Genomic DNA, 25,691 nt, shown 5'->3' with positions numbered 1-25,691 from the left:
GAGAAAGGAGAGGAGAGAGAGAGAGAGAGAGAGGAGAGAGAGAGAAGGAGAGAGAGGAGGAGAGAGAGGAGAGAGAGGGAGGAGAGAGAGAGGAGAGAGAGAGAGAGAGAGGAGAGAGAGAGGAGGAGCGAGAGAGAGGAGAGAGGAGAGAGAGAGAGAGAGAGAGAGGAGAGGAGAGAGAGAGAGAGAAGAGGGAGAGAGAGAGAGGAGACGAGAGAGAGAGAGGAGAGAGAGAGGAGAGAGATGAGAGAGAGGAGAGGAGAGAGAGAGAGAAAGAGAGGAGGAGAGAGAGAGAGGAGAGAGAGAGAGAGAGAGAGGAGGGAGAGAGAGAGAGAGAGAGAGGAGAGAGAGAGGAGAGAGAGAGAGAGAGAGAGAGAGAGAGAGAGAGAGAGGGATGTCGGGAATAAATTTCCTTGGCAGTTCCTTGATTATCTTTAAGGTCTGTGCTCAACTTGGCCAAATTATATCGCAGATAACTGTGAGCTCCTATCCATCTTCAGCACCCGGGAGGTAAGCTGACCGTTATCCATCTTCAATCCCAAAATGAAGCTTCGCCACTATCGGATGTGAATAAAGGGGCCACTGAACAATTCATTAATTGCGGTTGTCAGGGGCTGACATAGCAAGTTCGTTGTATAAATACCTTTTGAGGTCATCAATCTACCCAGCTAAGAAAACGATAGGAGTTGTATATATAGTTATGACAGATGGTTATGGCATGGTTACGAGACGATGGTGTGGTTATGACAGATGGCCGATAACAGAGGGATTCCAAGCATACTACGTGCACGTCGAGCCCCCTGAACATACGGGAGACTCATGACGCCTGGGACGGATGCTTTCACCCGGGCTCGGAAGAACCACCACGATGTGAACGGAAGCCCGGCGCGAGCTGTGGGGAGTGAAGATGCGACAGCCCTGGAGCCTGGCAGATCTCCGAGCGAGACGCCCCTGCCGCCTTCGAGAATGTCACTCCCTCGACCCTTGAAGCGGTTCCTGCGCGGACCGAGACGGCGCTGCTCTTCTAGGCCTGACGACCTCCAACTTCCTTGAGGCAGATAGATACCTGTGAATGCGGGGAAGGCTTTGTCGAGGTGTAGGAGTCTGTCCTGCTGAGTGGGTCGCGCTCGTCCTGCTGAGTGGGTCGCGACCCACTCGCGCGCGCGAGTGGGTCGCGCTCGTGTGTCGCGGTTCAACACAAACATAGCCGTCAGCACATCAGACTCACCGTGCAGCATTACTTTATGAGCCATGGTGACCACTCAAAACTCAGCCATGTATCGAGGTGACATTCAGGATTTTTGCGCAGGTCAGACGCATGGACAAATCCATGTCGGCCAAAAATCTCTCTGGCAGCAACGTTTGGGATCTTTTGGAGCACACCAAGGTTTTGTCTGTGCGCAATTACCATAAACCGTGAGACAACACTGACCTGCGTGAGCACCAACGCCGTCACCAGAGTTTTAATGACGCTATCTGGAAGGCAGTGTCGCGCGTGGGACAGGCCAATCACCCAACCCATACACTAGCGGGCTTCGTTGGGTAAAGGAGGCATTTAGCAGTTAGTGTAGGAAAAGGCTGGACCGTGCAGGCTGTGACCCCAGCCACTGTTTGTGGACGTCTTGCATTAATCTTGGGGGCATCCACGGAAATGATCAGTTTCACACAGGGGTTTACCCCACCAATACCTTGGGACGCACCCTTATGCCTTGGGTACTCAAATGGATCCACGTAGTATCTAAGGCAGTCAATCGGTCCTTTCATATATCACAAATATGCGAATCAACTGAAGTTCCAACGTCCTCTTCCAAGTTGAATCTCACACTGGACATGAAGTTCTCCCGACGTCGCCTTATCCAGGCTGTGCGAGGTTTTTACTGCGGAGGCCGACCGAATCTGACGCGGCTGCGACCTAGCATCGGGGTGTCCGAGCGTGGTCTTGGCGGGAGAGAGGCTCTCTCTGCACTGGAAGTGTCAGACCAACAGTAAACTGGAATCTGAGGCCTTGGAAACTAATTTATCAGCATGGCATGCGAAATCAGTAACCACCACTGAGTTCTGTCAAACCGCTACAAAGAATCTGCTGGTGGTGGTTTCTATCGGGCCATCGACCGATGCTTTTGGGACTCAACCGTTCCGATGCTGTAGCTGGTAAGTCTCGGACCTGCAGGACATCTTCAGTGCTGACTGAGTGGTGCCCCGCGGAATCGGGCTTCCGGTCCCGCCATTTTTTCATATCCAGACCTTTGGCGCTATCATTTCTCCTTCTGGGGATGGACTCCCCCAACAGCAACCGCGTTGAAGCTTTGGCGTTCCGAGGCCCACGAAACAAGACTAGCAAAATCAGCAGGACCGGTAAGACCAAGACAGAGGAACACAAGACGAGCAAGGTGTACACGGCAGTGAAAATCAATCCCAGTGCCTTGAAATCACAATTTTGGCGGTCTAACTACTACTATGCCATTTACCCCCGGGAGACCCAGACCTTCCAAGTCATCACTGTTCTCTATCGGTTTAGCTTCGACTCAACGGAAATGCATCTTTCTCTTTTCAGTCCTCTGATGACCGTCACTGGTCCTTCTCACATTGAGATCGAAGGCACCGACTCACTCCTGTCCCCTCCTGGCCTCCCATGAACAGGCCTCTGACATCGTCGTTGCACTGTCCGTCTTGTGGCTCACCCTGAAAAACGCTGCAACGCTTTTGGATCTGATAAGATCCCGGTCATATAAGCTACTCCCTGGTCTTTTCGAGCCGGGCCTCCGAAGAACGACGGGTCACCGCCAGGGTTTAGGAGAGGGCTGTCCCCTTTCCTCCTCCTATTTCGCTCACATTAAGGAGCGCTCCAAAACCTAGCATCCGATTCTTTATAGAGAGATTCACATGTTATAATACTGCCTACGACGTGGTTCTTTTCTGCTCTCATGCACCACACACCGGCCGTCATCAGCGCACACCCAACCATACACCACACACCGGCCGTCAGCAGCGCACGCCCAACCATACACCACACACCGGCCGTCAGCAGCTCACACCCCATCATATATCACACAACGGCCCGTCAGCAGCGCACACTCAACCATTACACCCCACACCGGCCGTCAGCAGCGCACACCCAACCATACACCACACACCAGCCGTCAGCAGCGCACACCTAACCATACACCGCACACCGGCCGTCAGCAGCGCACACCCAACCATACACCACACACCGGCCGTCAGCAGCTCACACTCAACCATGCACCACACACCGGCCGTTAGCAGCGCACACCCAACCATGCACCACACACCGGCCGTCATCAGCTCACACCCCATCATGTACCGCACGCCAGCCGTCATCGGCGCACACTCCATCATGCACCACACACCGGCCTTCAGCAGCTCACACTCCATCATATATCACACCACCGGCTTCACCAGCTCACACCCCAGTGCGAATGCAAACAAAAGTACTGGTGGCGGCACTAATAGAACCCGGCTCCCTCGACTACGAATTTGGTATGCTAGCAAGATGAGCGCTAACGGAAGCCGGTCCGACTTCTGACCCGTGCCGTCACTCACAGAAGCGTCACCTCCTAACTTTTACACTCGCTGTCTCGTCTCGATCGCCGACGGTCACCTCATGAAGGCGATCAAGAAGCGTCGATGCGTTAGTGATTAAAGAAAACGCTTCCTGGGCTGTCTTGTCGCCATTTGAGCGTGCAGCACAAATAATTCTGTTAGTTCTTGCTGACAGCTTAAAGTAAGGAAACCCGTCAGAGAAACGTTTACATCTCACGTACATGGGTGTTGGGAACTGAACTGTTATTTGGAATTCCTGGTGGGACTCTGTTATTTGTCCGACAGCTATGTTTGAATAGTACTTGGAACTCTCCTGGACTTCAGACATCATGCAACATATCGTAACATTAAAATCATATTATGTTACCTGACCAGACCCAACGATCTGTTCTGTCCTGACCTTACTTGTGCAGTCACTTTAAAGAAACATCTTCAACACTTTCGGTAATGCATCACTTGTCAACTTGTAGACGCGACCTGACTGATCATTTTGTCCAGTCCTAATTCGACGTTGGGCTGGAACAGCGAGCGACATCTTACCCGTTTAATTACGGAACATTTCATCGGATCATTTCAGCTAATTTCGCTGAAATCCTTCATTCTCTCCAGACATTTGCGGCTTCGGCATTTTACATTGGCCCGGCGTGACTACATGTCCCTCAGCCTTGCTCGATTGGGCTCGTAAACAAAAAACCACAGGTTCAGCTCTCTGAGGACCGTTCATAATCTGGCCTTGTCGTTGTTTGCATTAAATCGAGGATGTTCCATTTGTTTCGTGTAATACTGATCTATCTTAGATTGGGGTAGCCATATTTTAGGCTTACTTATTTAACTGTAGAACAAAAGGACGAAGGCAGAGATGATAAACAATCAAAAGCTTCCCTAGCCTCCTTTATTCACACTTTGCAGGCTTCAATCTTTCGATCGAGATAAAACCGAATAAAACACATGTCTTCATTTACAAACCGTCGCTTAAGAGGAAGTGTGTATGGTGAAAAGTGCATGGAAATCAATAAAGGTGCGAACATGCGCAATGGTTTGCATGTGTAGCTGTTCACCTGTTATGACCTGTGACCGAGCAATTCTGGGAAACGTAAAAACCAAGTATGGCTTGAGATCTACCTACGCGATGCAAGATTCATAATAACACCCCAAATAATCTGTCTCAAAATCACAATTCTTAATATCCTAAAGAAGCTTTGAAAAGCCTTCAGGCGGCCGCGTTGCGCATGCGCCCCAAATTTCTACAAAGATCTTTATTTTCAAGGAACTCCGAAGACCGTCTCCCAGAGAAGCGCAGGCGTTTTCAGCGTACGCTAGGACTGGGGTTTGTGGCGAACGCCCGGACCAAGGCCAGCCTATCACGGGGTCATGTTTGCGCCAGATGCCCTTTGACACTGACTCGAAACATGTCGCCGTTGTGGTCTGCTGAGTTCGACCCTTGGCCCCACAGCGGTCTTGTGTTGTCCTTGAGGCGGGCACCGCGTTCCTACATGGTTTACATTAGATTCAAATACCCACGGAGAGTTCATCGGATGAAAATGCTTCTGAAACGCACTGAGACATGTACGTTGAAACTTGATATGTTCAGCATTGTTGATGCTCACTATAATTAAGTTGAAATAACAAATATGTTATGTTCCATTTCTGCCTTGGTTGGACGAAGCAGGCAAGCTTGCTTGCGTATGACGATAAATATTATCACTATTGTTCTGAGAAATCTGAATTAAACGTAGGGTATGTTAGCATATGATACCAAACATAGATTGGCCATGACGTTACGGGATTAAACATCAGAATAATCAAGTTCCTTGGATATGTTATACATTCTTGGAAACTATATGAAGAGCAGGCTGTTAACCTGTGTCCAGCAAGGACGCCCGTAATTGATGTCAACTATGAGTTTGTGAGGCTGCATTACAAAAGAAATGGTATTTAATCTTGACCTGGCCGGTGAATCCGAGTTTCAACGAAGGCGTTGCCTAAGGAATTATAATGAATTCACTTGGTTCTTATGTTTCTGAAAATATCTGAGCTGGAGCCTCTAAGGTGGTTTGCTATTTGTGTATGACCAACTGATGTTCCCGGAGATGCTCGGGTGATTAAGGAAGACATGCTGGAAAGGAAGTTCCATTCAAAGTAGATGTAACCCGTTTTGTCATAAAAAATCACTTGAACTGGTTTTTGGTGTTCGTATTTGCACCTATATTTGATAGCGACGCACGCTCCAACGAAATTGCTGGCTGAAAATTATTTTCTGGAGCAAAACAGACAGCACGCTCTCATGTATGCCACACCACCAGATGTTCAACCTCCAGGAAACCAATAGCAAACGCAAACATGCAATGTGCGGAAGTTTCACGCTAGTCCCAAGCTGCCCCTAATAATTTCTGACACGAAACGGGTGTCCCGTACCGCTGAATCTCTGTTTGCCCAGCTGACCAGCCAGTGGGGTCATGATCCCTCCGAGGTGCGGTATTACGGTCCGCTACCCGGCTCAGGCACTCCCGGCAGGGGACTGGTAAAACGCCGGCTGACCGAGCCAGTGCATGACACAGTTAGCGATGGGCAGGTGTTAACTGGATACCGGTATGCGTTGCGATCCTGGTACAGCTCCGCTTCTGCGCCAAGGAATCTTATGACTGCAGTGTCTCCCTGTAAACCGCATTCTTGGTCTTGCCCTCCCTCACCGGACATCACCAGGTCGGCTGTTCGCTTTAGAGCTGCCGACGTAAAACTGACCCCGGGGAACACTGTCTCGGTCAGCTTGAGACCCATCACCTTCAGGGATTGGCCTTGGCACCCGCTAATAGTAACGGTGTAGGTCTGCTTGACAGGAAGTGGGATCCGTTTGAACTCGATGAATTGTCAGATGGGGTGAGCGAGTCTTGGCACGAAGACATCCGCCCCCCCCCCCCTGGTCTTGCCTGGCGTGATGGTCACCATTTCAGAGCTTGGGGAACCAGATTTCGTGGGAGCACGACGAGCTGTCTTGCTTGAGCTACAAGCTGCACGATGGCAGTCATGCTGGCCCCGGGCTGCTTAGAAGCTCCACCGGGTAGTTGGCAGCCTACCCTGGTCTGGGATAGTGTCTACCCGCTGACAGGTACTTCTCTCCCACGCTGGATCTCGAGAAGCTTGCAATTTTTCATCTGTAGTGAAGTTTTTCGGCGTCAGGATGACCCGGTCGCTGTGCCGGGTTGCGTTTTGGTGCCGTTTTTTCCGAGTTGCGAGGACGTTGGCCAGGAGGCTATCAACAAATTTATATTTTCGCCGGAGGAAACTTGACTTCGTTGACTTAAATTTGGATCGGGCCACAGGCTTGGACCTGGTCAACAGCTTGTAGGAGTTGATGGGCGGCCTATCCTACTGCTTTGTCACCGACTAAGCGTGCGCAGGTTGGTGCTGAAATGCTGGCTGTCGTTACCCAGCTCGTCAGATACTCCTCGTCACGCTTGTAATTTGGGTTGTCATGCTAAGGATAAAAAGTGGCTTAGGAATCTCTTTTTGAAATTATCACTAAATTTGTGCTGGTGGTTTCTGCCGGTCGCTATAATCTGGTTTACACTATATCCGTCTTCTTGTAACTGGTGGATACGCAATTAATTACCACGGGGCAGCCGATATTCTTCGTTGCTTTGAAAACTTTCAAATGGACTGTCGCCCATGACAACCATATGGGGCAGGTTTGCTCGCGCCGCACCACGCACGACGGTCTGACCTGGATTAAATCGTATCATAAGCCCTTCTCTTCCAACGCTGATTCAGGGCATACAAAGTTTTGGGGGTCCAGCTCCGTCGGCTCTCGAGTAGCTAGTGTTCAAGCGACAGCATTACCCATTTGTTACGTCAGATTATGAAAATTCGCTCAACCGATCCCTTGTCATTCTCTACAAATGTGTTTGTTCGTCCGTGTGGGCGCTAATTTTAACCATCCGCAGGCGCTCGCTGGAAAAATTATTTAAATTTTGAATATAAAAACCTTATCAAAACCGTGCACAGAATTAATCCACTTCAATCATGGCGGAAACCCTCGGCACGATGGCCAGCGGCCAGTCACAGTGCAGATGCCGAGAGACTCTTACAACGTGATAATGTACCGCGACAAGCTTGGACGCTACGAACGGGATTAGAGTTCGTCTCATAACACAAAAATGACAATGAGAACTGAAGTGTAAAGCGAGCTGCACAAAATTTAGACCTCACCCTGCCAAATCGCATTTCTTCCTGGAAAATTTTATTTTATGATGATGAGGAAGATTGAAAAAAGGATGAGGAAGACAGCTCAAGAGTAGCTCGCCCCCGTGTGATGAGTTAACGTGTGCTCAGCGGTTACCACCTCAAGGTGGACCGAAAACGTGCTGTTCGAAGCGCTGTGTGCCTGATGACACACCAGAAGAAGACGGCAATCCGAACGGCTGTCCCATCCGAAGAACAAGCTGTTTGTCTCAGTCGTTCTGTAAAAATGTTTGTAATTCAAACAAAAGCAGGTATTGCCATTCAAATCAACATCTTCTTTAATACGCGGACGGTTTACCCCTCCCTTCCAAAAATGTCGAAATGCTGTTAACAGCACCCTCCACAGACAATTGGGAACTAAAGGATACCAACACAGTCACCAACGCACGCGATGGTAGCTGGTGGTATCTCTCTCCCCGACAACTTTCCCAATTTTTTTTATTTTGAGTGATTCATGATATGCAACGAAAGCTGGTACATGCATGGCATATACGCACTCATATATACTAGAATTAGTGATTAGGGGCTGGGCTTTTTGCTTTCTTTCGTTATTAAGCAATATTTTTATGATCGTGTGTCTTTAAAATTGTGATTGCTTCAATGCATAGAACCAACATCCTGCTTAAGGCCGCTTGTCGTCATGCGCCCCCCCCCCCCCATTTCCTCATATAGCCACGCCGGTAAGGGTTATTTTCGTGTGTTCCAAATTCGTTTGGCAAGGGGAGTGGTGCGGTGCGGGGCCCGTCGCTCGTTCGTCTGCCAGTTGGCTGTCTGTCCGCGCTACAGCCAACCCAGCTATTCCCAGTCATCCAGCACAGCAGAAACGAGTCAAAAATACCGCCCCGTGCCAAACCTGGCGCAGGCGTGCGCCAGAGCCACAGCCGTCGCAGCAGTAAATTTCCGCCAACAGAAGATTGATGGCGCGCTAAAAATCTTCAAAGAAAGACGTTTCAGGTACGATTTGGCACCAAAATAGAGCGTCTGGTGCCAGTTTAAAAAACAAGGAGCCGCCTCCAGATATTTTCCCGTGGTGACACTCTTGGCCCTGGTGAGCCGACGACGGCCTACGTGACTACGTGTGTCGCTTTGTTGCGCCAAATACTTCACCAAATGTAGCATCATAATTGTCGCAACGTCCGTCACTCTGCACGCGCGTCTGTCGTGCACGAACGAAGTCACGACTCGGCGCCGGTTGCCAGCTGTCCACGCGGGCATTTGGCGTGGGGCTGGGCCAGCGGCGGTTGTCTTACTGCATCAAGCTTAGGAACGAATCCAAACAGTGGAGCGCCGCGGACGCATGTAAGCGTCCCCAATTGTTTAAAGTGGGAAAACACGAAATTTCGATAAAGTAAAGTCGTGTGTTACAGCCTCACTCATAGAAATAGTAACGGTGGTCGCGGCGAAGCGGTCTAACAAAACGGGATCAGCGTGTCTGATGTCGGAAAAGAATGGACAACCGATTAAGCAAAAGTGCGAATTTCTGCGGACGACCGCGCAAGGCTGATCGCGCGCATAAAACAGGTTCGATGGTTTTTGGTGTTTTTTCGGGACTGATGTCAGACGTCGGTGACCCGAACAGTTAAGGAGGTGACACCGCTTGCATGTCGTAGGTGCATGCCTTGTCGACATTTCAGCCAGTTAGCTGAGCAATATTAGATCCATAGCAACGCCAGCAATCTATCAGGAAGCAATGTCGCGTTTTTCGATAGAGAGCTTAGATAAAACACAGAGGAATACTTTTATTAGACTTATTCTTTGTTAGCAACTAAAGAAAGCCACGAAAGTGCTTTATAGCAGTGCATACATGGTTCGACAGAGGTCAGCAGCCACGACGTGGTCACACGGTTATCTGTAGCTGCTTTTGACTATGGACGAGGCATTTTGCCAAGCGAAATTATTTTAGTAATCTCCATGGCAGTTGCACTGAGTAACTGAAAAAAAACAGCGCGTTGGCGGCTAGACCAAGCAGGCTGGGGTTATGAAACTGGCACAGGCTAAAGCACAGCTCACCACAAATGCTTGCTTCTTTCATAATGTTCTGGTTGCAATCGCCTGAAACGATCCTCACAGCAATGCTCAGTTTTTCGCCGGGGCAAAAGCAAAATGCTGCTCTAATTCCCCGGACCGCCACCGACTAAGTGTTGCTGCTCAAGTTGCCGCAGTTTTTGCTGGAGGTCCCCGCATGACGTCTATTTAGGCGCGTCGCTGCAGCTATTCAGCAACCGGGGGGCGTGGCTAAGCGGGACAGGGACCACTCGGCTAGGACAGCAACGCGCAGTTTCACTGTCGGTCACAGCCGTCGCTGCGTGCAGCTGACCTCGCGCTGCCCAGCGCAATAGTTGGATTGGTTAATTATCGCGCATGCGTATATCACATATCCGGGCGGGTATTTAGATGTGTGTGGGGGAGGGGGGGGAGGGGGGCGGGCTGCAGCCCGGGGCGTAGCGCTGCGAGGCTGAAGTGATTGCTCTGAGGCAAGAGCGCGTTTCTGTGTTGGAACGCGTATTTGTTCTGATGTGCAGGTGTTCATTCACTGTCGAGAACATTACGTGAATCATGTAGTATAGCAAGTGCAGTACTGGACTTCAAGACTTCGGGCGCCACTGAAAGTGAAGAACAACGGGATCAGCACCAAGTAAAATGAGTGCGGATACTTAGCTCCATAACATTCACACACACAAACGTTCTTTAAATCATCAAAGCGCACGACTATTGCAAGCTCATATGATGAAATATTTCAGAATCAAACGATGCCTTCAAACATTTGTTCATCGTACAATAGAATGTTTTTAGCCGCAGTTTTCGTGATATCTATTTTTACATGTACTAGAGCTGCAAATCGATGTGCTGGTACACTTTATTGCAAATGCCACCCAGTGGGTGTGACACGTGTTTTAATAAATCTTAAGGTGACAAATAAAGAACAAGAAATGTTAAACTGAACGCGTTTTGTTCCCCCTGAGATTTGCTTTTGTGAACAAGGCGAACATCTATTAGACAATGGGCTGAGGTCAGCACTTGCCTGCGGTGTGTTTCTGTGCTATCTTCCGCCCTCTGGTTTCCTCCACTCACCTTCTCCGAATTCCCGCTATACACTCAAAAAATGAGCTCCGAGTCACCAGAGAACTTTTCAGAAGCATGAAAACCGCGAAGGGCTATACATTTTGGTAGCATGTGGTCCTCGGTCCGATTGACTTTCATGAAGTAGCTCTGCTGTGTATGAAATGTGAATCTTCATGTTGTGTTCGTAATGTGTGTATAGCATCTTTATGCATGAGCGCTTGTGGTACGAAGTAATGCAGATGCAATATCGTGCATTATAGCATGCAATAATACATATTAGGCTTAAACATTGGCCCCGATCTCCGGCGGAGTCCGCCCCTCCTGCGCGGGTGCGAGGCAGACGACGCCATAAAGACGACACTATGCAGACGACGCCACCATATACACGATCCCGTACAGCCTTACAAGCTGAGTGTGTCATAAAGCCCAATGACACATGCTCAAGTACATATGTCATTGACGCAATTGGCTCATGTTTGCCAGGTTAGCGACGCCCAGGTGTCGCAGTAGTTTTTAATTTCGAGCATTAATGTACACAGTCAAATTCAATGCTTAATGAGGCACATTCAAACCCGCACCAGATCAACTGTCGGATTATAACTTTTCAAAATCGGTCATTGGCCAAAAGCCCTGAAACACGTCACGTGCTCTGCTCTCTTGATCAAACGTCGTGAAAGCTGCATAATTTGTGTAGTGCAATGTACAATACGTACTTCAAAAACTTATACAATTCTTTACGCGCATCTGCACCTCAATGGTGCGAAAAACTTATTTTTGCACGGAGGCATTATAAGAAATGACTTTATGTCGCCAGAACACGACTTGACTTTTGACCTGCTGTTCAAACACCACCTCTTGCCAAGGAGATACTGCCCTCGGCTGCTGACGCTCCGCAATGCATACCGTGTTTCACACTAATATCGATTCGCACTTTTCGCCTCGGGTGGTTTACCACGACCATCGGCAGCTCCGTTGCACGATGGCCCTAATCCTGGACAGTGGTGACGAAATATGCGGTTTTTCCATTGCTCTTGTATTGCATGGTTTAAGGTTGCACGCATGGCAGAGCATGACCAGGCGGAAACACGACATGTGCTCAGGTCTATGCTGGCTATGCTTGTAACAGATACGGATGCAGTTCACAGCTGCCAAGCTTCAGTTAGGCCCAGCGCTCGCACAGGCGGGGTTCGTCCAGTCCTGCGCCTCCGGCCTAGCCCAGCTGCGAGGACCTGCCTGAGGCGTGTGGTGCCACACTGCGCGACCGTAGCAGCTCCGCGGCGAGAGCACCTGTCCCCCGCCCACTATCAGAGCTGTGACGTCAGCCGCGCTATCTGCACCCCAAGTGCGCGGGTTGTGTTCAAACAGAGCGCGAGGGATCGCGGCCGGTGGCGCCAGTCGCGCACCGACGCCAGCTCCTCCCGTGCGATAGTGCGCCAGTGTTCCGGCGATAGCAGCGGTCCACGATAGCGGGGCGCTCTTGATACGAGGACGGTCGGTTGTCGAGAGCACCGGCGCGGTGATACGAATTCCCGGCCAGTAACTCCAAGCCGCGACTGGGGCGGGGGGGGGGGGGGAGGGGGGGGGGGACGGCTGTCTTGTTGCGATAGACGGGCGCCAGCGATAGGCCGACACAGGGCGATATGGGGCGAACCACTGTACTCGTGTTCGCAGTGGGCTGGACTATCGTAGTGCGAACATTGCGAAACTCGACGCCAGCAGGCGTTGTGCACATAACTCCGATAAATCAGCCCGCGTCTCGGGTAAGTACGTGAGTACATAATAGCATTATCAGCTGAAGCATGAATGTGCAGAACACATTCGTTTCCTGTGCATCAACTCGAAGATTCGCCGTTAATTGAAATTGAGTCATGGTGGAAATATAGTAAGACAAATAGTACCAATAATTACGGCGCCATTTGTCCTTAAATACCAAACGAAATATGGACAGACTTTTATGGCATTCCATCTATTTACCCTGCCGAACATGGTGTTACTCGTAAAACCGTAAGAAGATGAATTAAATTCGTTATATTTTGTGATTCTCATCGTTGTTCGAAACTGATGACGAATAAGATTTGTCGAACTTATGAGTAATATGCTCCCAAAAATAAAAAGAAAATATCAGCTTTCCTCAAACTGAGAAATAAAGCGGCTTGGAGTTTTTGCCTCACCCGACGACCGCGCCTAAAAAATCCCGAAGGCTTTCCTGAATAGTTTTCTAACTGCTGAACCCACCACTCCGACTTTGGCGGCCAAGTTCTTTGCTTTCCGCACGTTGTGTCAGCGTGGAGACCTCGCCTTTCGTAAGGCACGAGTAATGAGCTCTCCGTCGAGATCACGGCGGCGCATTTGACGTTCAGGGGCCCAGCCTCGTAACATGCCCTGGATTCGCGATAGCTCATCGAGGCCCGAGTCATGTCTGCAATAAGGGACCATTACACACATTGGTAACACTTGTGCACTGCGGTCTGTCGCTACCGTGCTGCAGTACATTGACCTGATCTCGAGATTAGCGCCTGCCCACTACAAATTCCAACAACCGAAGGTGCTGTGGATGCACTCCTCTGTGACTGCCATCTGTGAGAGATGCGTATTGTGCCATGCACTCGCCTCCCGCTGTGTTACTACCGATTATGACGTCAACGTTGCTCCAGGCCTCGAGCATGTCTCGGAATGTGGTTGCTGTATTGCGAGCAATACACGATGCTCTCGCAACGGCGCGTTTGGCGAAGCTATCTGCAATTGGACGACATCGAGGTACCCTGAGAAATCCTGAGAGACATCACGATGTTGTGTTGAAAATGCGCGTGTTGAAAACAGCTATGTTGTCGTGAGAAACCACGTGTTTGCACACACAGTAGCGCTTGATATGCACGATGTGCACAGCACGGCGAAGCGTAAGTTAATTTGCAAACGCAGTGCAGCACAGCTATCCATAGTGTTTTCCTTCACCGATAGCGTAATTACTAATGCTGGGTGGCATGCCTCATCCACAGGTGTAAGAGTTTGGCAAGACCCTGATTGAAACAATTTGACACCGGAGAGTTGAAATGTTGCCACGAAAGTTTCTGCTTCACGCGGAATTCCCGTTCTATCAAACACAGCGGTGTGGTGTTTTAAAAAGTGGTGTCAAAGGGATGTGACTTTGAACCAAGCACCAGTTTTCAAATGGCGCGGGTATGATTGTTGTTTTGTTTTGTTGGTGCGAATGGCCGGTGAGCCGTTCTGCCCTGAGAAGGCGAGAAAAACGGCCGTCAGGCGAGTGTAACTCACGCATATGCGTGTAGATCTCACAGTGCTCACAATCTGGCTGTTTCCGTTTAAAACACACACACAAAGGCGGAAAGTTCCTCTTCAGTAACGGGAAGGAGACCCAGCCCCTGGCCCTTATATCGGGGAGCCGGGGGGCAAGAAGAAATACTGAGCTGAAAGGGATTTCGTGCTTGAATAGTGGGCTCCAGACCTGCATGCTTTCAGCCGTCTCCCCTGCGCATGCAGGCGCATACATTGCATCTTGGCGCACTCGAGGAAGTGTTGCGGAACGGCTTTATTTTCCGCAAAACAAACGAGCAGATCTGCTGCGGCCAGGTTAACATCTCCAGCCGCCGGGTGTCCAATTCGTCAGTCCCGGGAGGCACTCCGACGCTCCACCCCGCCTGTGATCGGTACGGCGCGGACCTGGCAAGGCTCGTCCCGGGAGGCACTCCGACGCTCCACCGCGCCGTGATCGGTACGGGCGGTGCTGGCACGGTTCGGAGGCGTATTCGGCGCACCAGACCCCTCTCGCGGCGCTCCGGCCGATCTGGCACCGCGTCGGTCGGGGCCCGCGCTGCCAGCTGGCCGGCCTCCCGCTGGTGTCTCCTGCGCCGCAGCGCGAGGCGTTGGTCCGGGCCGCGGCGCGCACTGAGCTGTGATGGCCTGACGGGCCGGGTCCGGCGGCCAGCGCTGGGCCGGGTCCGGCGGCCAGCGCTGGGCCGGGTCCAGCGGCCAGCGCTGGGCCGGGCCCGGCGGTCAGCGCTGGGCCGGGTCCGGCGGCAAGCGCTGGGCCGGGCCGGGCGGCCAGCGCTGGGCCGGGCCGGGCGGCCAGCGCTGGGCCGGGCCGGGCGGCCAGCGCTGGGCCGGACCCGGCGGCCAGCGCTGGGCCGGGCCTGGCGGCCAGCGCTGGGCCGGGTCGCTGCATCTTCAGCACCAGCGCGGCGGCGGTCTCAACGGGCTCCAGAGCGGGACGCCGTCTGGTGGCAGAGGCTCCCGCCAGACGGGTGCTCTCCTGCTGTCACTGCTCCCTTGACGGCAAGAGGGATTGATTGCTCTGTTCTGTTTGTTTTTTAGATCATCGGCTTTTAAAATACCAAGAGACGCTGGATAAGGCAAGAAACTAAGTCATCTTTGGGTCGCAACAATCGCGGGCAATATCATCATCGCGATGTACGTATCAGCAACTCCATTTGGATGTACAAAAAAACGGCGAGTATTTTCGAGACATATCCCGATGATTGATTGACATATGTCGTTAACCAATTTCTCCTGGTGCATGTAACGCCAATTATGTTTGGCAAATAACTCACAGTGCCGCAAAACAAGAAGCTTAAAACATTAACTGCTTACGTCAGATTCTGCTTCTTACCGCTACTCGACTATGCCTCTCTTCCCACCGAGGTCTATTCCAGCTTTACAGCCTGCATCACCATCACATCGGTCTGTGTGAGGCAACGCTTGTACGGCTATTGCTAGCTAGTGACCTGCACTTAGGACGGAATGTGAGGTGTTGTCAGTGCTATGCGGAGCTCACGGAAACATGCGCTTTACACATGCAAGCGGATTGTAAACCTCTGCATGACTGGGGGCATTACTCTTTGGCCCAGATTGATGAATAAGGTAAGCGCGACAGAGTGTGGTCATTTAGCTTGCATCTGCTTGCCTGAAAAGGCAGAGCGCTTGGTTCGAAAGGTGTGGTGCAACTTGCACTGGCCATAGTATTGATGCGCTCGCTTAAGAGCGTTTTGTTGTCAATAGCTTTTCCGTTGTTGTGCATCTGCCGAAAGTGCACTTTTCGACCAGGTCATTTATGAAAATTAAACCAAGTTCAAAAGGTGCAACAAAGAAGTAGGCGGCAAAGCCATCGGCCCGTTCATGTGACTGTTTGACGAACTGCACCGTTTGCAAGTCATTGCGTGCAGTGTTGCACTTCCTGCCCGGTTGGCCTGGCCCCGTTCACCTTTAGCGTAAGTGTCGTTCGTGATGCAGTGTTGTATGGTGCTGTGAATCCGTCAAAATGAACTGGATCCTGGCTTTCGCCAGCCTTTGCTTGAACTATAAGGCCTACTTACGGACGATTACGCGCCCAAATTACGTCATGTCACGAAGCTATGACGTCAGCGGTTGGGGCGATTAAAGCCAAGTCGTGCTGCTGCGCGCTGAAAGCAGCGGTTGCCCGCTATCATAAATTGAACTTGATGTCCACATCAGGCATTGCTCTCCACATCCTTCGAACGCCGTTGCACGCTCTCAGAACGCTGCACCTCTGATTGCGCACATGATCAAGCGTGACTAAAGCCTCCGACGCCGCAGGCGCGCGCGTGTTGTGATTTCCTTGGCGCCACTTGTTGCATTTCACTGCGTTTTCCACGCCGGTGGGACAACCTCTACGCGATAACGCTTAGCGTGTCACGTATCAAGGTCACTGTTTAGATATTTCTTGTCACAACCATCACGAGCACCATCATATTGGCAAGCAGCCTTGTTGTCCTGTCACGACCTCACGTGACCATGTACAGCAGTCTTGACCCTTGTCACCAGACTCGGTTACCCGAGCTTCACTCTGCGAGTTCAGCAGGCAGCATGGACGGGGCATCGCATCTCTTTGCCCCCCCCCCCCCCCCCACCATCGGCCGTTGGAAGCACTAAGGGCAACAGCGCATGCCTTTCGAAAATGTGGTCTTCCGTCTCGGTGAATTTGTGGTAGAAATGCACTAGCATATTGGCTGTGTCGCGTTCAGCGCTCAGTGTCGCATTCAGTCGGCAATCTGCGTTACGTACTGCTGCGGAAGCGGAGTATTGACGTAGGTCGTGCAATGTTGATTTACCGCGATATCCCGCGCGCAGCCGCGAACCAGGACCAAAGATTCGCACATCCAGCCATACTCTTCTTTATTTCTAAAGCAAAACAGCCGATGAAGAGTGTTACTCTGAAATCATTGTCACCTGTCGTCCATGCCAGGTCAAAGGTCGAGTCGACTGCGCGCGTCGGCGGACGGCGGCTCCAGCCAGACATGACGGTCCGCAGTTTGCCCGCTGGTACTGACTTGTGGCCGTCGCTGCCGACCGTCGATCACAACAGCCGCTGGCGGCGCGCGGCCGCCATGCGGCACCAAATAAACGCCAACATCGCTATTAAAAACTCGAATGCAAATCAAGGAGGCGCGTCGCCGTCGCAGCCGCGCCACAGGCGCCGCAAACAAGCCGTGATCCACGATAAGAAAGCACCGGTACAAAGCGGTGGCCTTACGAGCTATTCGGGGTAGGGCAAGGGCTAATCAAGGGCCTGCGTATCCACACGTGGTGAGATCGGTCACCGATTCAAAAAATCACCTCAGTGGTCCCAAAGAGAACAAGCACCGACGAGCCGTGCGGGGCGGTCGCCGACCAAACGCAGAGCAATGAAAAGAAGTGCAATCAAAATGGCGGACAAGCAAATGGCAAACACGGGCGGGGCGGGAGGCTGGCAACGGCCGCCAAGTGGCGGGCCGTGGCCGCTCACAGCGCCGACAACAAATGTCCGGATTCCAGACAACGGCGGACTGCTCTGTACACGTCCTTTCTACACACATCGCGAGTGTACGAGTTCCAGGACAGATATCGAATCTGATACAAACGTGCTGACTAGGCAATTCACCACCTATAAAAAGTTCAAGCGATCCTAACCCTAGAAGAGCGAAATAGTGTACATCGATGCCAGTCTTTGTCATGTGACCCCGCCTGCGAAAGGCCTTCACAAACCAACTGGATGCTTTGCTTCGCGCGAACCTACAAACCGATCTCTCCCGTATCTACAGAACGTGCAGCATTATGAAGCAAGCACCGCCAGTCCAACATCACGTCAACTTGCCCGCGCCTGCCGCGCCTGCCCGCCGCCCTCCGCCCATCAGGGGTGAGCGAGTCATGGCCGGGCTGCTTCGGCTTCCGCAGCGCCTCCCAAGAGCTCAACAACTGGGCATCGCCCGCCCACGTCCACGGTTCTCGCTCCTTTTTGACTGGCGGGTCCTCGCCGAGGATGGTGGAGATTTCGTTCTGCATGAAGGCCCAGGGCACGTTCGAGTCCTGCAGCGGGGCACTTCTCGCCCGCTGGGGCAGTACAACCTGGCGGAGGGAGGGACAGTCAGGCGTCGATGGCGGGCAGAAGCGTACGGAAGACATATTCCGGCCGCGATTCTGTAATCAACGAAGGCATCACGCACGACACAGGACATCCTTACCATCCCGCCACCAGTGGCAGCGATACCAACACATCACACACTGGACCAATCGCACAATGACATATCGCACACCACCAAAACACAAAGCAGCGCTGTATACCCCGCCCCCCGTCCGCCGCCGTCGCCGCCGCCGCCCATAAACAGCCACGCAACTCGAAGCCGGCCGGGGGTGCCGGGGTGGCCGCCGGAGGGGGGGGGGGGGGGCGGCGCCGGCGGTATCGCAGCGGCAACACACGCTGCGCCGACCGGTCGGTTATCGGCTCCGCCCGGTGCGGGCTGCCCCGGCGCGGATCAACATCACGCCACCGGCGAACGCCGGGACGCATGGCGACGTCAGCTCCGGCCGCGCGTCCGGCCGCGCGCCTGGCGCCGCGCCCGACCCGCCGCCGCCAGCTGGCGCGCCGGCCGCCGCGCTGCCAGCCCCCCCCCCTCGCCCCCCGGCCGAGGGCTGTTTGCGGCGCGTGCCAACGTGCCGCGCACCAGGAAGCGGGCGCACGCACACGCGCGTCGACGGCACGCGCATGGCTGGCCGCGCTGCCAAGCTGAGGTGCTGTGAGTTGTCACGCGCGCCCGGCCCCTCCCCTCGGCGACGAGCGAGTGAGGATGGGCCAGCACACGTCCGCGGGCACTGTGCCCGGCCAGCTAAGCTAGCTAGCTACCCCTCCCCCTCCCCTCCCCACATGATCTCGTGCTCGTTGCGGTCCCAAGCCCGTCGATGAAAACTAGAGAGCAGGCTTTTCATAGCCAGGATGGAGTTACGAGGCGACTGCGGATAAGACAGCAGCCACTCGACGGAGGACGCGACGGCGGAAGAATAAAGTCAGCAGACGAGAGACCCACTTCACAACTTGCATTCCTACCGCAACTCTCACTCTGCCCTTGCCGCTCCATTAACCACCACGATATCCACAAGCTCTAATCATCGAGATATCGCCGTCGCATTTCACCGCGCACGTATTTCACCCGTGACGTATTTATAGAATTCCTGATGTGCGGCGTGCTCGCGCGCATCTGCGGCGCCGTCCGCCGATGGGCCGAGCTGCTGGCGGCCGGCGGCCGGCACGGCCTCCAGTCACGCCACATCGCGCCGCTGGCGCCCGTCGGTCCACCATCGACGAGCGCGGCAGAGTCAGCGCAGCCCCGCGTGACCGGCGCGGAGGCCCGTTGGCGACGCGGCCGCCATTTATTGCCCCCCGGGCGGTAATGTCGCGATGGCCCGCGCGCCCGGGGGGGCTCCGGCAGATAAGGGCCTGGTCAGGCGAGGTCTGGAGGAGCCGCCGACCCGGGGCGCGAGCGGCGCGCGGGCGCGCGAACACCAGCCTGATCGGATGGGCACGCTCCGCGACAACGGCGCGTCTGCTCTCGAAGCCAGGCGCTGCGGCGTCTCCGGCGTCGACCTCGATATATATACCCAGCGGCGGTCGGCGCGGCGCGCGCCACGGCCGGCCTTCAACCCGGGATCAGCCCGGAAGCTGACCTCTCGTCCCTGAACGGAGCGTCGGCCGCCGCATCCTCCCGAGGCGGCGCGCGGAGACGGCCTTTCGCAGTCGACCCGCGGCGACGGCGGCGGCGGCGTGCCAGCTCCGGACGGGGCACGTGCCGGCCGGCCCGCCGTCGCCGCCCATACCGAGTCGTTACGGGCCACGTCCATCCCGCCAACGGGTCGCTCGCTGCCGCGGCCGGTGGCGCCTCCGACAACCCATCGGCCGTCTCATCTATAATGTTACCCGCACGGCGAGGCGGCCGCGTCGCCTTTGACGCGCCGTGATGCGGCCGTCGAAGGCGACGCGCCGGTCGGCGCGGCGCGCGGCGCACAGCGGGGTTGCCTCACCTCCGAGCCGACGCCCTGTCGCTTGATGCTCTCGCGCGAGCACGGGAAGCAGAACTTGTGGTGGCTCTTGGAGGGGCACTGCACGAAGTGCGTGTCCTCCAGCCCGCTCCTGACAGAGCGTGCACTTGAGCAGCGCGTTCGGCACGGGGTCGGTGACGGTGGAGGTGGCCACGCCCTGCTCGGCCACCACGCCCTCAGAGGCGGCGTGGCGCGAGGTGGAGGAGCGCCGGCCGGCCGACACGGCGCCAGGTGGTGGCGCGCTACCCGCTGCCGGAGGAAAGAGTGTCGTCACCACCACACGCTCGGTGGGCGTGAGGGAGGCCCGTGAGCAGTGCACGCTAGCTGCTGTAGGCTGGGGGTGGGGCGGCGAGGGGTTACAAGTCATTTCCAAGCGAGGAGTTACAAGAACCTCCAAACGTTGGTGCACTTAAATTGATGGAGTCCTCCACACTAAATGCACCACACACCAAGCGTCAACGGGTTACATGTCACTATATCATCTACTATATACAAGCATTAGATGCATCGCTGTTGTTATCACACCAACACGCTGGCGCATGACAGCTCGTTTATTGCTGTCGATTACTTTGTTGCTGTATCACAGCATACATTATACACATATTCCATTCGGCAAACGTGGCGACGCCGCACGTGTAACGGTGTGGGCGGTTGCGCCACGGGGCCAGCGAACGTCCGACGAACAGCTGGCGGGTGTCGGCAGACGGGGGCGGCTCCGCATCGATCACGCCCGAGCGCCGCTCCCTCAGCGCGCGCGGCCGACGGGCGGCGCGTCAGCGGGCGCCCGGCCGTCTCCCGCCCCCCCCCCCCCCCCTCCCCGCCCGCAGCACGCACGGCCGAGTGGCGACGAATCCGGCGCACGCACCGGTCGTCGGACGCGCACGCACGGCAGCGCGCCCGCCGGCGCCGGCGCACACGCGACGAGCGCCGCCGCACGCGCGGCAATAATCACTGCACGCGCCGGCACGCGATAGTCCGATCTCCTGTGCGGGTCGGCGGCGCGGCGCCGTGAGAGAGCGGGGCGTCCGGCCGGCCCAGCGGTTACCGGTGGGCGCTCCTAACGGCGGGGATCGCGGCGACGGCGGCTAGGGGGCAGCCCCGCGTTGGAGCGGCGCGCGTCCAGCGTGCGCCGCTTGACTGCTGGACCGTCGCCGCTGGGCGTCCCCGCGGCTCAACTCGGAGAGTGCTGGGAGGACAATGGATGGCGTGCACCGTATCAGTGGTGCACGGCGTGCACAGGCCGCGTCACTCTAAACCAGAGGCCATGTTTGGATGGCGATGGACGGCTTCTGGTCTTGGACGCTAATCCTAAGCTGCGTTCCCGGGGCGCCGCTGCAGCCTTGGTCGGAGCTCACGGCGCCCGTCCCGTTAGCGCGCACATCGCGTGGGCGGCCACGACTCCGCTCGTCCGACAGAACGACTTTATTTGTATTTGACAAGTTATGGGGGAAAATCCTATCCGCCAGTGGTGGCAATGCTAACCGAAAATTCGGCCATCCGCGTTTCAATTTCTATGCTCCGCGTTTTATAACCATGGGCAATTTTCAACTTATGTCTCATCACCGACATAATTCGCAGTGTTTCGATGTTGTTGTCACCGTGTTGTCGCGCAGAGCAGTACAGCATAACACAGGGAGGCCGGTACAACAGCAACAGCTACCGCCATCGCCTATGCTCTGAACCCGCTCCATCCCACTCGCTGACACTCACAACCCACCAGCCGTCGCGCCCCCACACCAGCTAACTCGTGCCCCCACACCAGCCAACTCGTGCCTCAACACCAGCCAACTCGTGCCACGGCACCAGCTAACTCGTGCCCCCACACCAGCTAACTCGTGCCCCGACACAAGCCCACTCGTGCCCCGACACCAGCTAACCCGCACTCCACACCCCCACACCCGCCGGTCCGCCCCGCGCCTCACTCACACGAGTTGGGCGAGTGCTGTGAGCTCCTCGACACGGAGCGCGTCGAGGAGCCGGGACTGCCGCTGTTGCGCGGCGAGCCGGGCGGCATCAGCTCCTGCAGCGCCGCCATCGGCGAGGCGCCCGCGCCGGCCGGCCCGTGGCCCGGCGGCGAGGTCCGCGTCACGGCCGCCGCCGCCGCCGACGTCGACACGGCCAGACCGTTCATCGGGACCGGCACCATCGCTGCAACGCAGGGGGCGGGTGTGAGGGATGCTGCGGCAATAGCAGGTGTGGACGGAGACGGCACGGCTATCACGCGTGTGGTGTACGCGGACTGCGGACAGGGCGGAGGCGGCAGGGAACAAAAGGCAGCCGAAGCTGTGAAAGTAGACTAGGGCATGACTGGTAGAAAAATGGCAGACTGGGGAGCACCGCAAAAGGAAACTAAAAAGGGCATGAATTCACAGGCTTCACCGCATAAAAAGCTGCAACAATCACAAAAATGTGTGCATTTTGTGTTGACTGAACGAGAATGACCAATAAGGCCCGCTGATGCCGTTGGCACACGTGTCTCAGATGGAGTTCCGGCCCCGTCGCCCTGCAGCCAGCACGGCAGCCGCCGACGGGCGCCAGCTGCTAACCCCCGGCTCCCGTGCTTCAGGCGAGCGTGCCGCCGCACCATCCCCCGGCGACGGGCGGCTCTCTGCCCCCGGGCCGGGGCCGGCGCGGCGGCGGCGCCTCACACTCCTTCATTGATCGCGACCGCCCGTCACGCGACCGGTCGGCGGCGTCGGCCGCCAGGGGCGGCCGCGCGAGCCGGCGGCGGCCGCGCGCCGCCGCGTCACGCGTCGCCGCGGCACGCACGGCGGCGGCGGCACGCGGCCTTGCTGCGGCGCATGTCGCGTGCAGCACCAGGATGCAGCGGCGGCCGCGGCTCAGGAGGAGCGGCGGATCCGGGATTTGGCGATCCGCGGGCCGGGTAATCGCCAGCCGCTCACGAACGCCGGCGGCGGCGGCGCTGTCGCCTCTCTCTCTCCCTCCCCGGTGATCTCAGCACGGCCCGCGCGGCGGCCGCAGCTGCCGACGGGCGCCGGCCGCGTCCGAGGCCCGCTGTTTATTTATACGGCGCGTTCAGTGTGACCTGCGCTGTTGATGGCGGTCCGTTTGGAATCGGAGCGCGCCGGCCGATGTGTGAAACATCAGCCGAGTGTTTATGCCGGCGCGGCGGCGGCGTACGCGGCGCGCCCACGACGCCGCGGACGTCCACTCCCACGTCCGCCCACGTCCGCTCCGTCTGTGACGCGCGACGTGCGCGGGCCGCCCGCTGGGGACCTGGAGCGGGACGGGCGTGCCGGACCAGCGCCGTCTGACCCGGCCGGCCGGCGGTGACCTCCAGTGCTGGACCTCGTCCGCAGGACGTGACTCCGCGGCCTGACGCGAACTCCGCCCCCGCGGCCTCCGGCGACCCCGCCGGAAGCGAGCTTCGACAGGCTGCACTGCCCGACTGGGCCCCAACGAGGCCGCGCCGAAGTCCTCCTCCGGGCTGAGGTTCTTGAGGGCGGGGCGGGGCGGCGGTCGCGCGTCTGCAGCCGGCGCCATCACACCCCAGGCCCTGTCCTTTGACCCGGCACCATTCAGTTGGCGCGCAAGCTGACGGCGCGCTCTAGATAGCGGACGCCGCAGTCAAAGGTCACGCGCCGGTCAGAGTGCGCGCCGAATCAGGCCGATTCGGTGTCCGGTCGCGCCGCGTCGGTCCGGGGTCGCCGGCTCGGGGTCGCTCGGGGTCACTGGGCGCGCCGACTGGGGTTGGCGGGGGGAGGGCGCAGGGGGACGCGCCGGCCGCGCCGTGTACACGGCCGCCGGCTGCAGTAAACACTGACGTCAGCCGTCGGCGGATATATCAGGCGCGCAGGCCGGCAGACGCCTGTGACACACCGTCTGGAAGGCCTCCAGTGATGCCGGGTCACGGCCGGTCGCCGCCGCCGCCGCCGCCGCCGTCCAAGTCGGTCGATGGCGGGATACCCGCCCCGGAAGCGGCGACACTCGGCTGCAGGAGTTCGGAGGCGCATCGCGTGAGCGCCGGAGGTTGGTCGGCCGCGCCCCACCTCGCCATCTCAGGACGAACGCCGCGACTGATGACTCAACTCTCCCCGTTCGCCGGGGCGCGCCTTCTGCTCGCCGCGTTCCCTTCTCACCCTGCACGCAACGGAGCGTGGCCTTCGATCGCGCCCAGCGTCCGACGTGCCAACAAAATACCGCCACGAGCAAGGACCCGCCCCTCCCCTTCCGCCCCGCCCGGCGCCGACGCCCGCAAGTGAGGCGACGGACCAAGTTGCGCCGTTACGAGCGTACGCCGGCCGGCCGATGACGCGGCCGAACCACTCGGAATCGGGCCGGACCGAGTGCGCCGCGCTGGCGTATATTAGTCGGAGGCACGCCCACGCGGCGTGCGCGTCCATTGGGCCGCGGGGGTCGGGCCTTTGTGCCGGCGGTCATCGCTCTCGAACGTCACGTACCGCGCGGGGGTCGCCGCCCAACTGATGGCGTCCACACCGAGCGCATTGCCAGACGGCTGTGCAGGTGTGCAGCAGGCGGCGGCCGAGGTTTGCCTTGGTGGTGGAATGCGACCAGTGGGCGGGGTGCGGTCCACCCCAGCGCCGCCTGACCAGGCTGATGGGCTTGGCAGCGGCCGCGCGGCTTCTCCAGCGCTGGCGGCCACCGAGGGGAAATACTCATGAGTGTCCCGGAGCTGAGCATGTAGGCGGAGAGCCAATCACTGGGATCAGCTCACAGCGCGGCTTAACGTACCAGCGGAAGAAACGGCGCCACCTGTCTGGGAATATGGGCATGCCGCATTCTTCTTCCGTTCCATGCCCTTCCCATCGATTGGATCGTCAGGGTAGATTGTGAGAATCGGTTCCGAAGCACCACCAGCGTTGCACCGCTGGCACCACTCACATGAAGTAATCCCAGTGGTGCGCTCCGGCATCGTCGCTTGACTTCCGATGGCCCCTTTCGACAAGAAGTGACGTCAGCAACTGACGTCCTACGGCTGTTTTGAATCGATCCGACCCAGCCATTAATTAAACATGCACGCCGTGCATCGCATGCGACTGCGGCTTTCACCTCGAGCAAGTGCGGTTCGCAGAGTGGCACGAGTACGTCGCTGTGTCCGTAACATTAATCATTGTTTACTTTGTAGTGCCTGATTATTTCGCGCGAACGATGTACGCAACGCCGCAGTGTGCCCGAATGGCCTGAGGACGATAACATGAAGCCATTGTAGGAAGTCAGGACATGCATGCAGTGCCGTATTCACGTTGGGGGAGGGGGGGACTTTGGAGGCCTCAAACACTCCGCAAGTCAGAGGCCTCCTCCGCGCAGCACGCGGGGGGCCCCGGGTTCCCCACGAGGTTCCTCGGCCCAAGGCGTTAGTTGACCTGGCGGCTCTTCGCTTGCACTACAAAGGGCCTCTCCTGTCCCGGCAAAGGTGGCCTGTTGACCCGAAATGGGGAAGTTAATCCGACATACAAACATCTTGGGACCTTCAAAGGCCGCTCGGGCTCTCCCGTAGCGGAGATACCCGGCGTTGACCTAGGTCG

At 56.3% G+C, this 25,691-nt stretch overlaps 1 protein-coding gene across 1 annotated transcript in view; it reads right to left on the bottom strand.

Annotated features, from left to right (window-relative positions):
* The window catches only part of LOC119100899 (interferon regulatory factor 2-binding protein 2-A-like), a 52,478-nt gene extending 27,930 nt beyond the window's left edge, over positions 1-24,548 (bottom strand). The window contains 5 exon segments of the mRNA XM_037224099.1: positions 17,984-18,219; positions 20,167-20,268; positions 20,270-20,433; positions 22,111-22,332; positions 24,434-24,548. Of these exon segments, the coding sequence (XP_037079994.1) occupies positions 17,984-18,219; positions 20,167-20,268; positions 20,270-20,433; positions 22,111-22,332; positions 24,434-24,548 (839 nt within the window).
* Between the last annotated feature and the right edge of the window lie 1,143 nt (positions 24,549-25,691).

This window comes from Pollicipes pollicipes, unplaced genomic scaffold (assembly GCF_011947565.3).
Source record: "Pollicipes pollicipes isolate AB1234 unplaced genomic scaffold, Ppol_2.1 Scaffold_2555;HRSCAF=2994_pilon_pilon_pilon, whole genome shotgun sequence".
Taxonomy (NCBI): Eukaryota; Metazoa; Arthropoda; class Thecostraca; order Pollicipedomorpha; family Pollicipedidae; genus Pollicipes; species Pollicipes pollicipes.
Note: the sequence above shows the minus strand (reverse complement) of the source record. Positions and strands in the feature narration are given on the sequence as shown.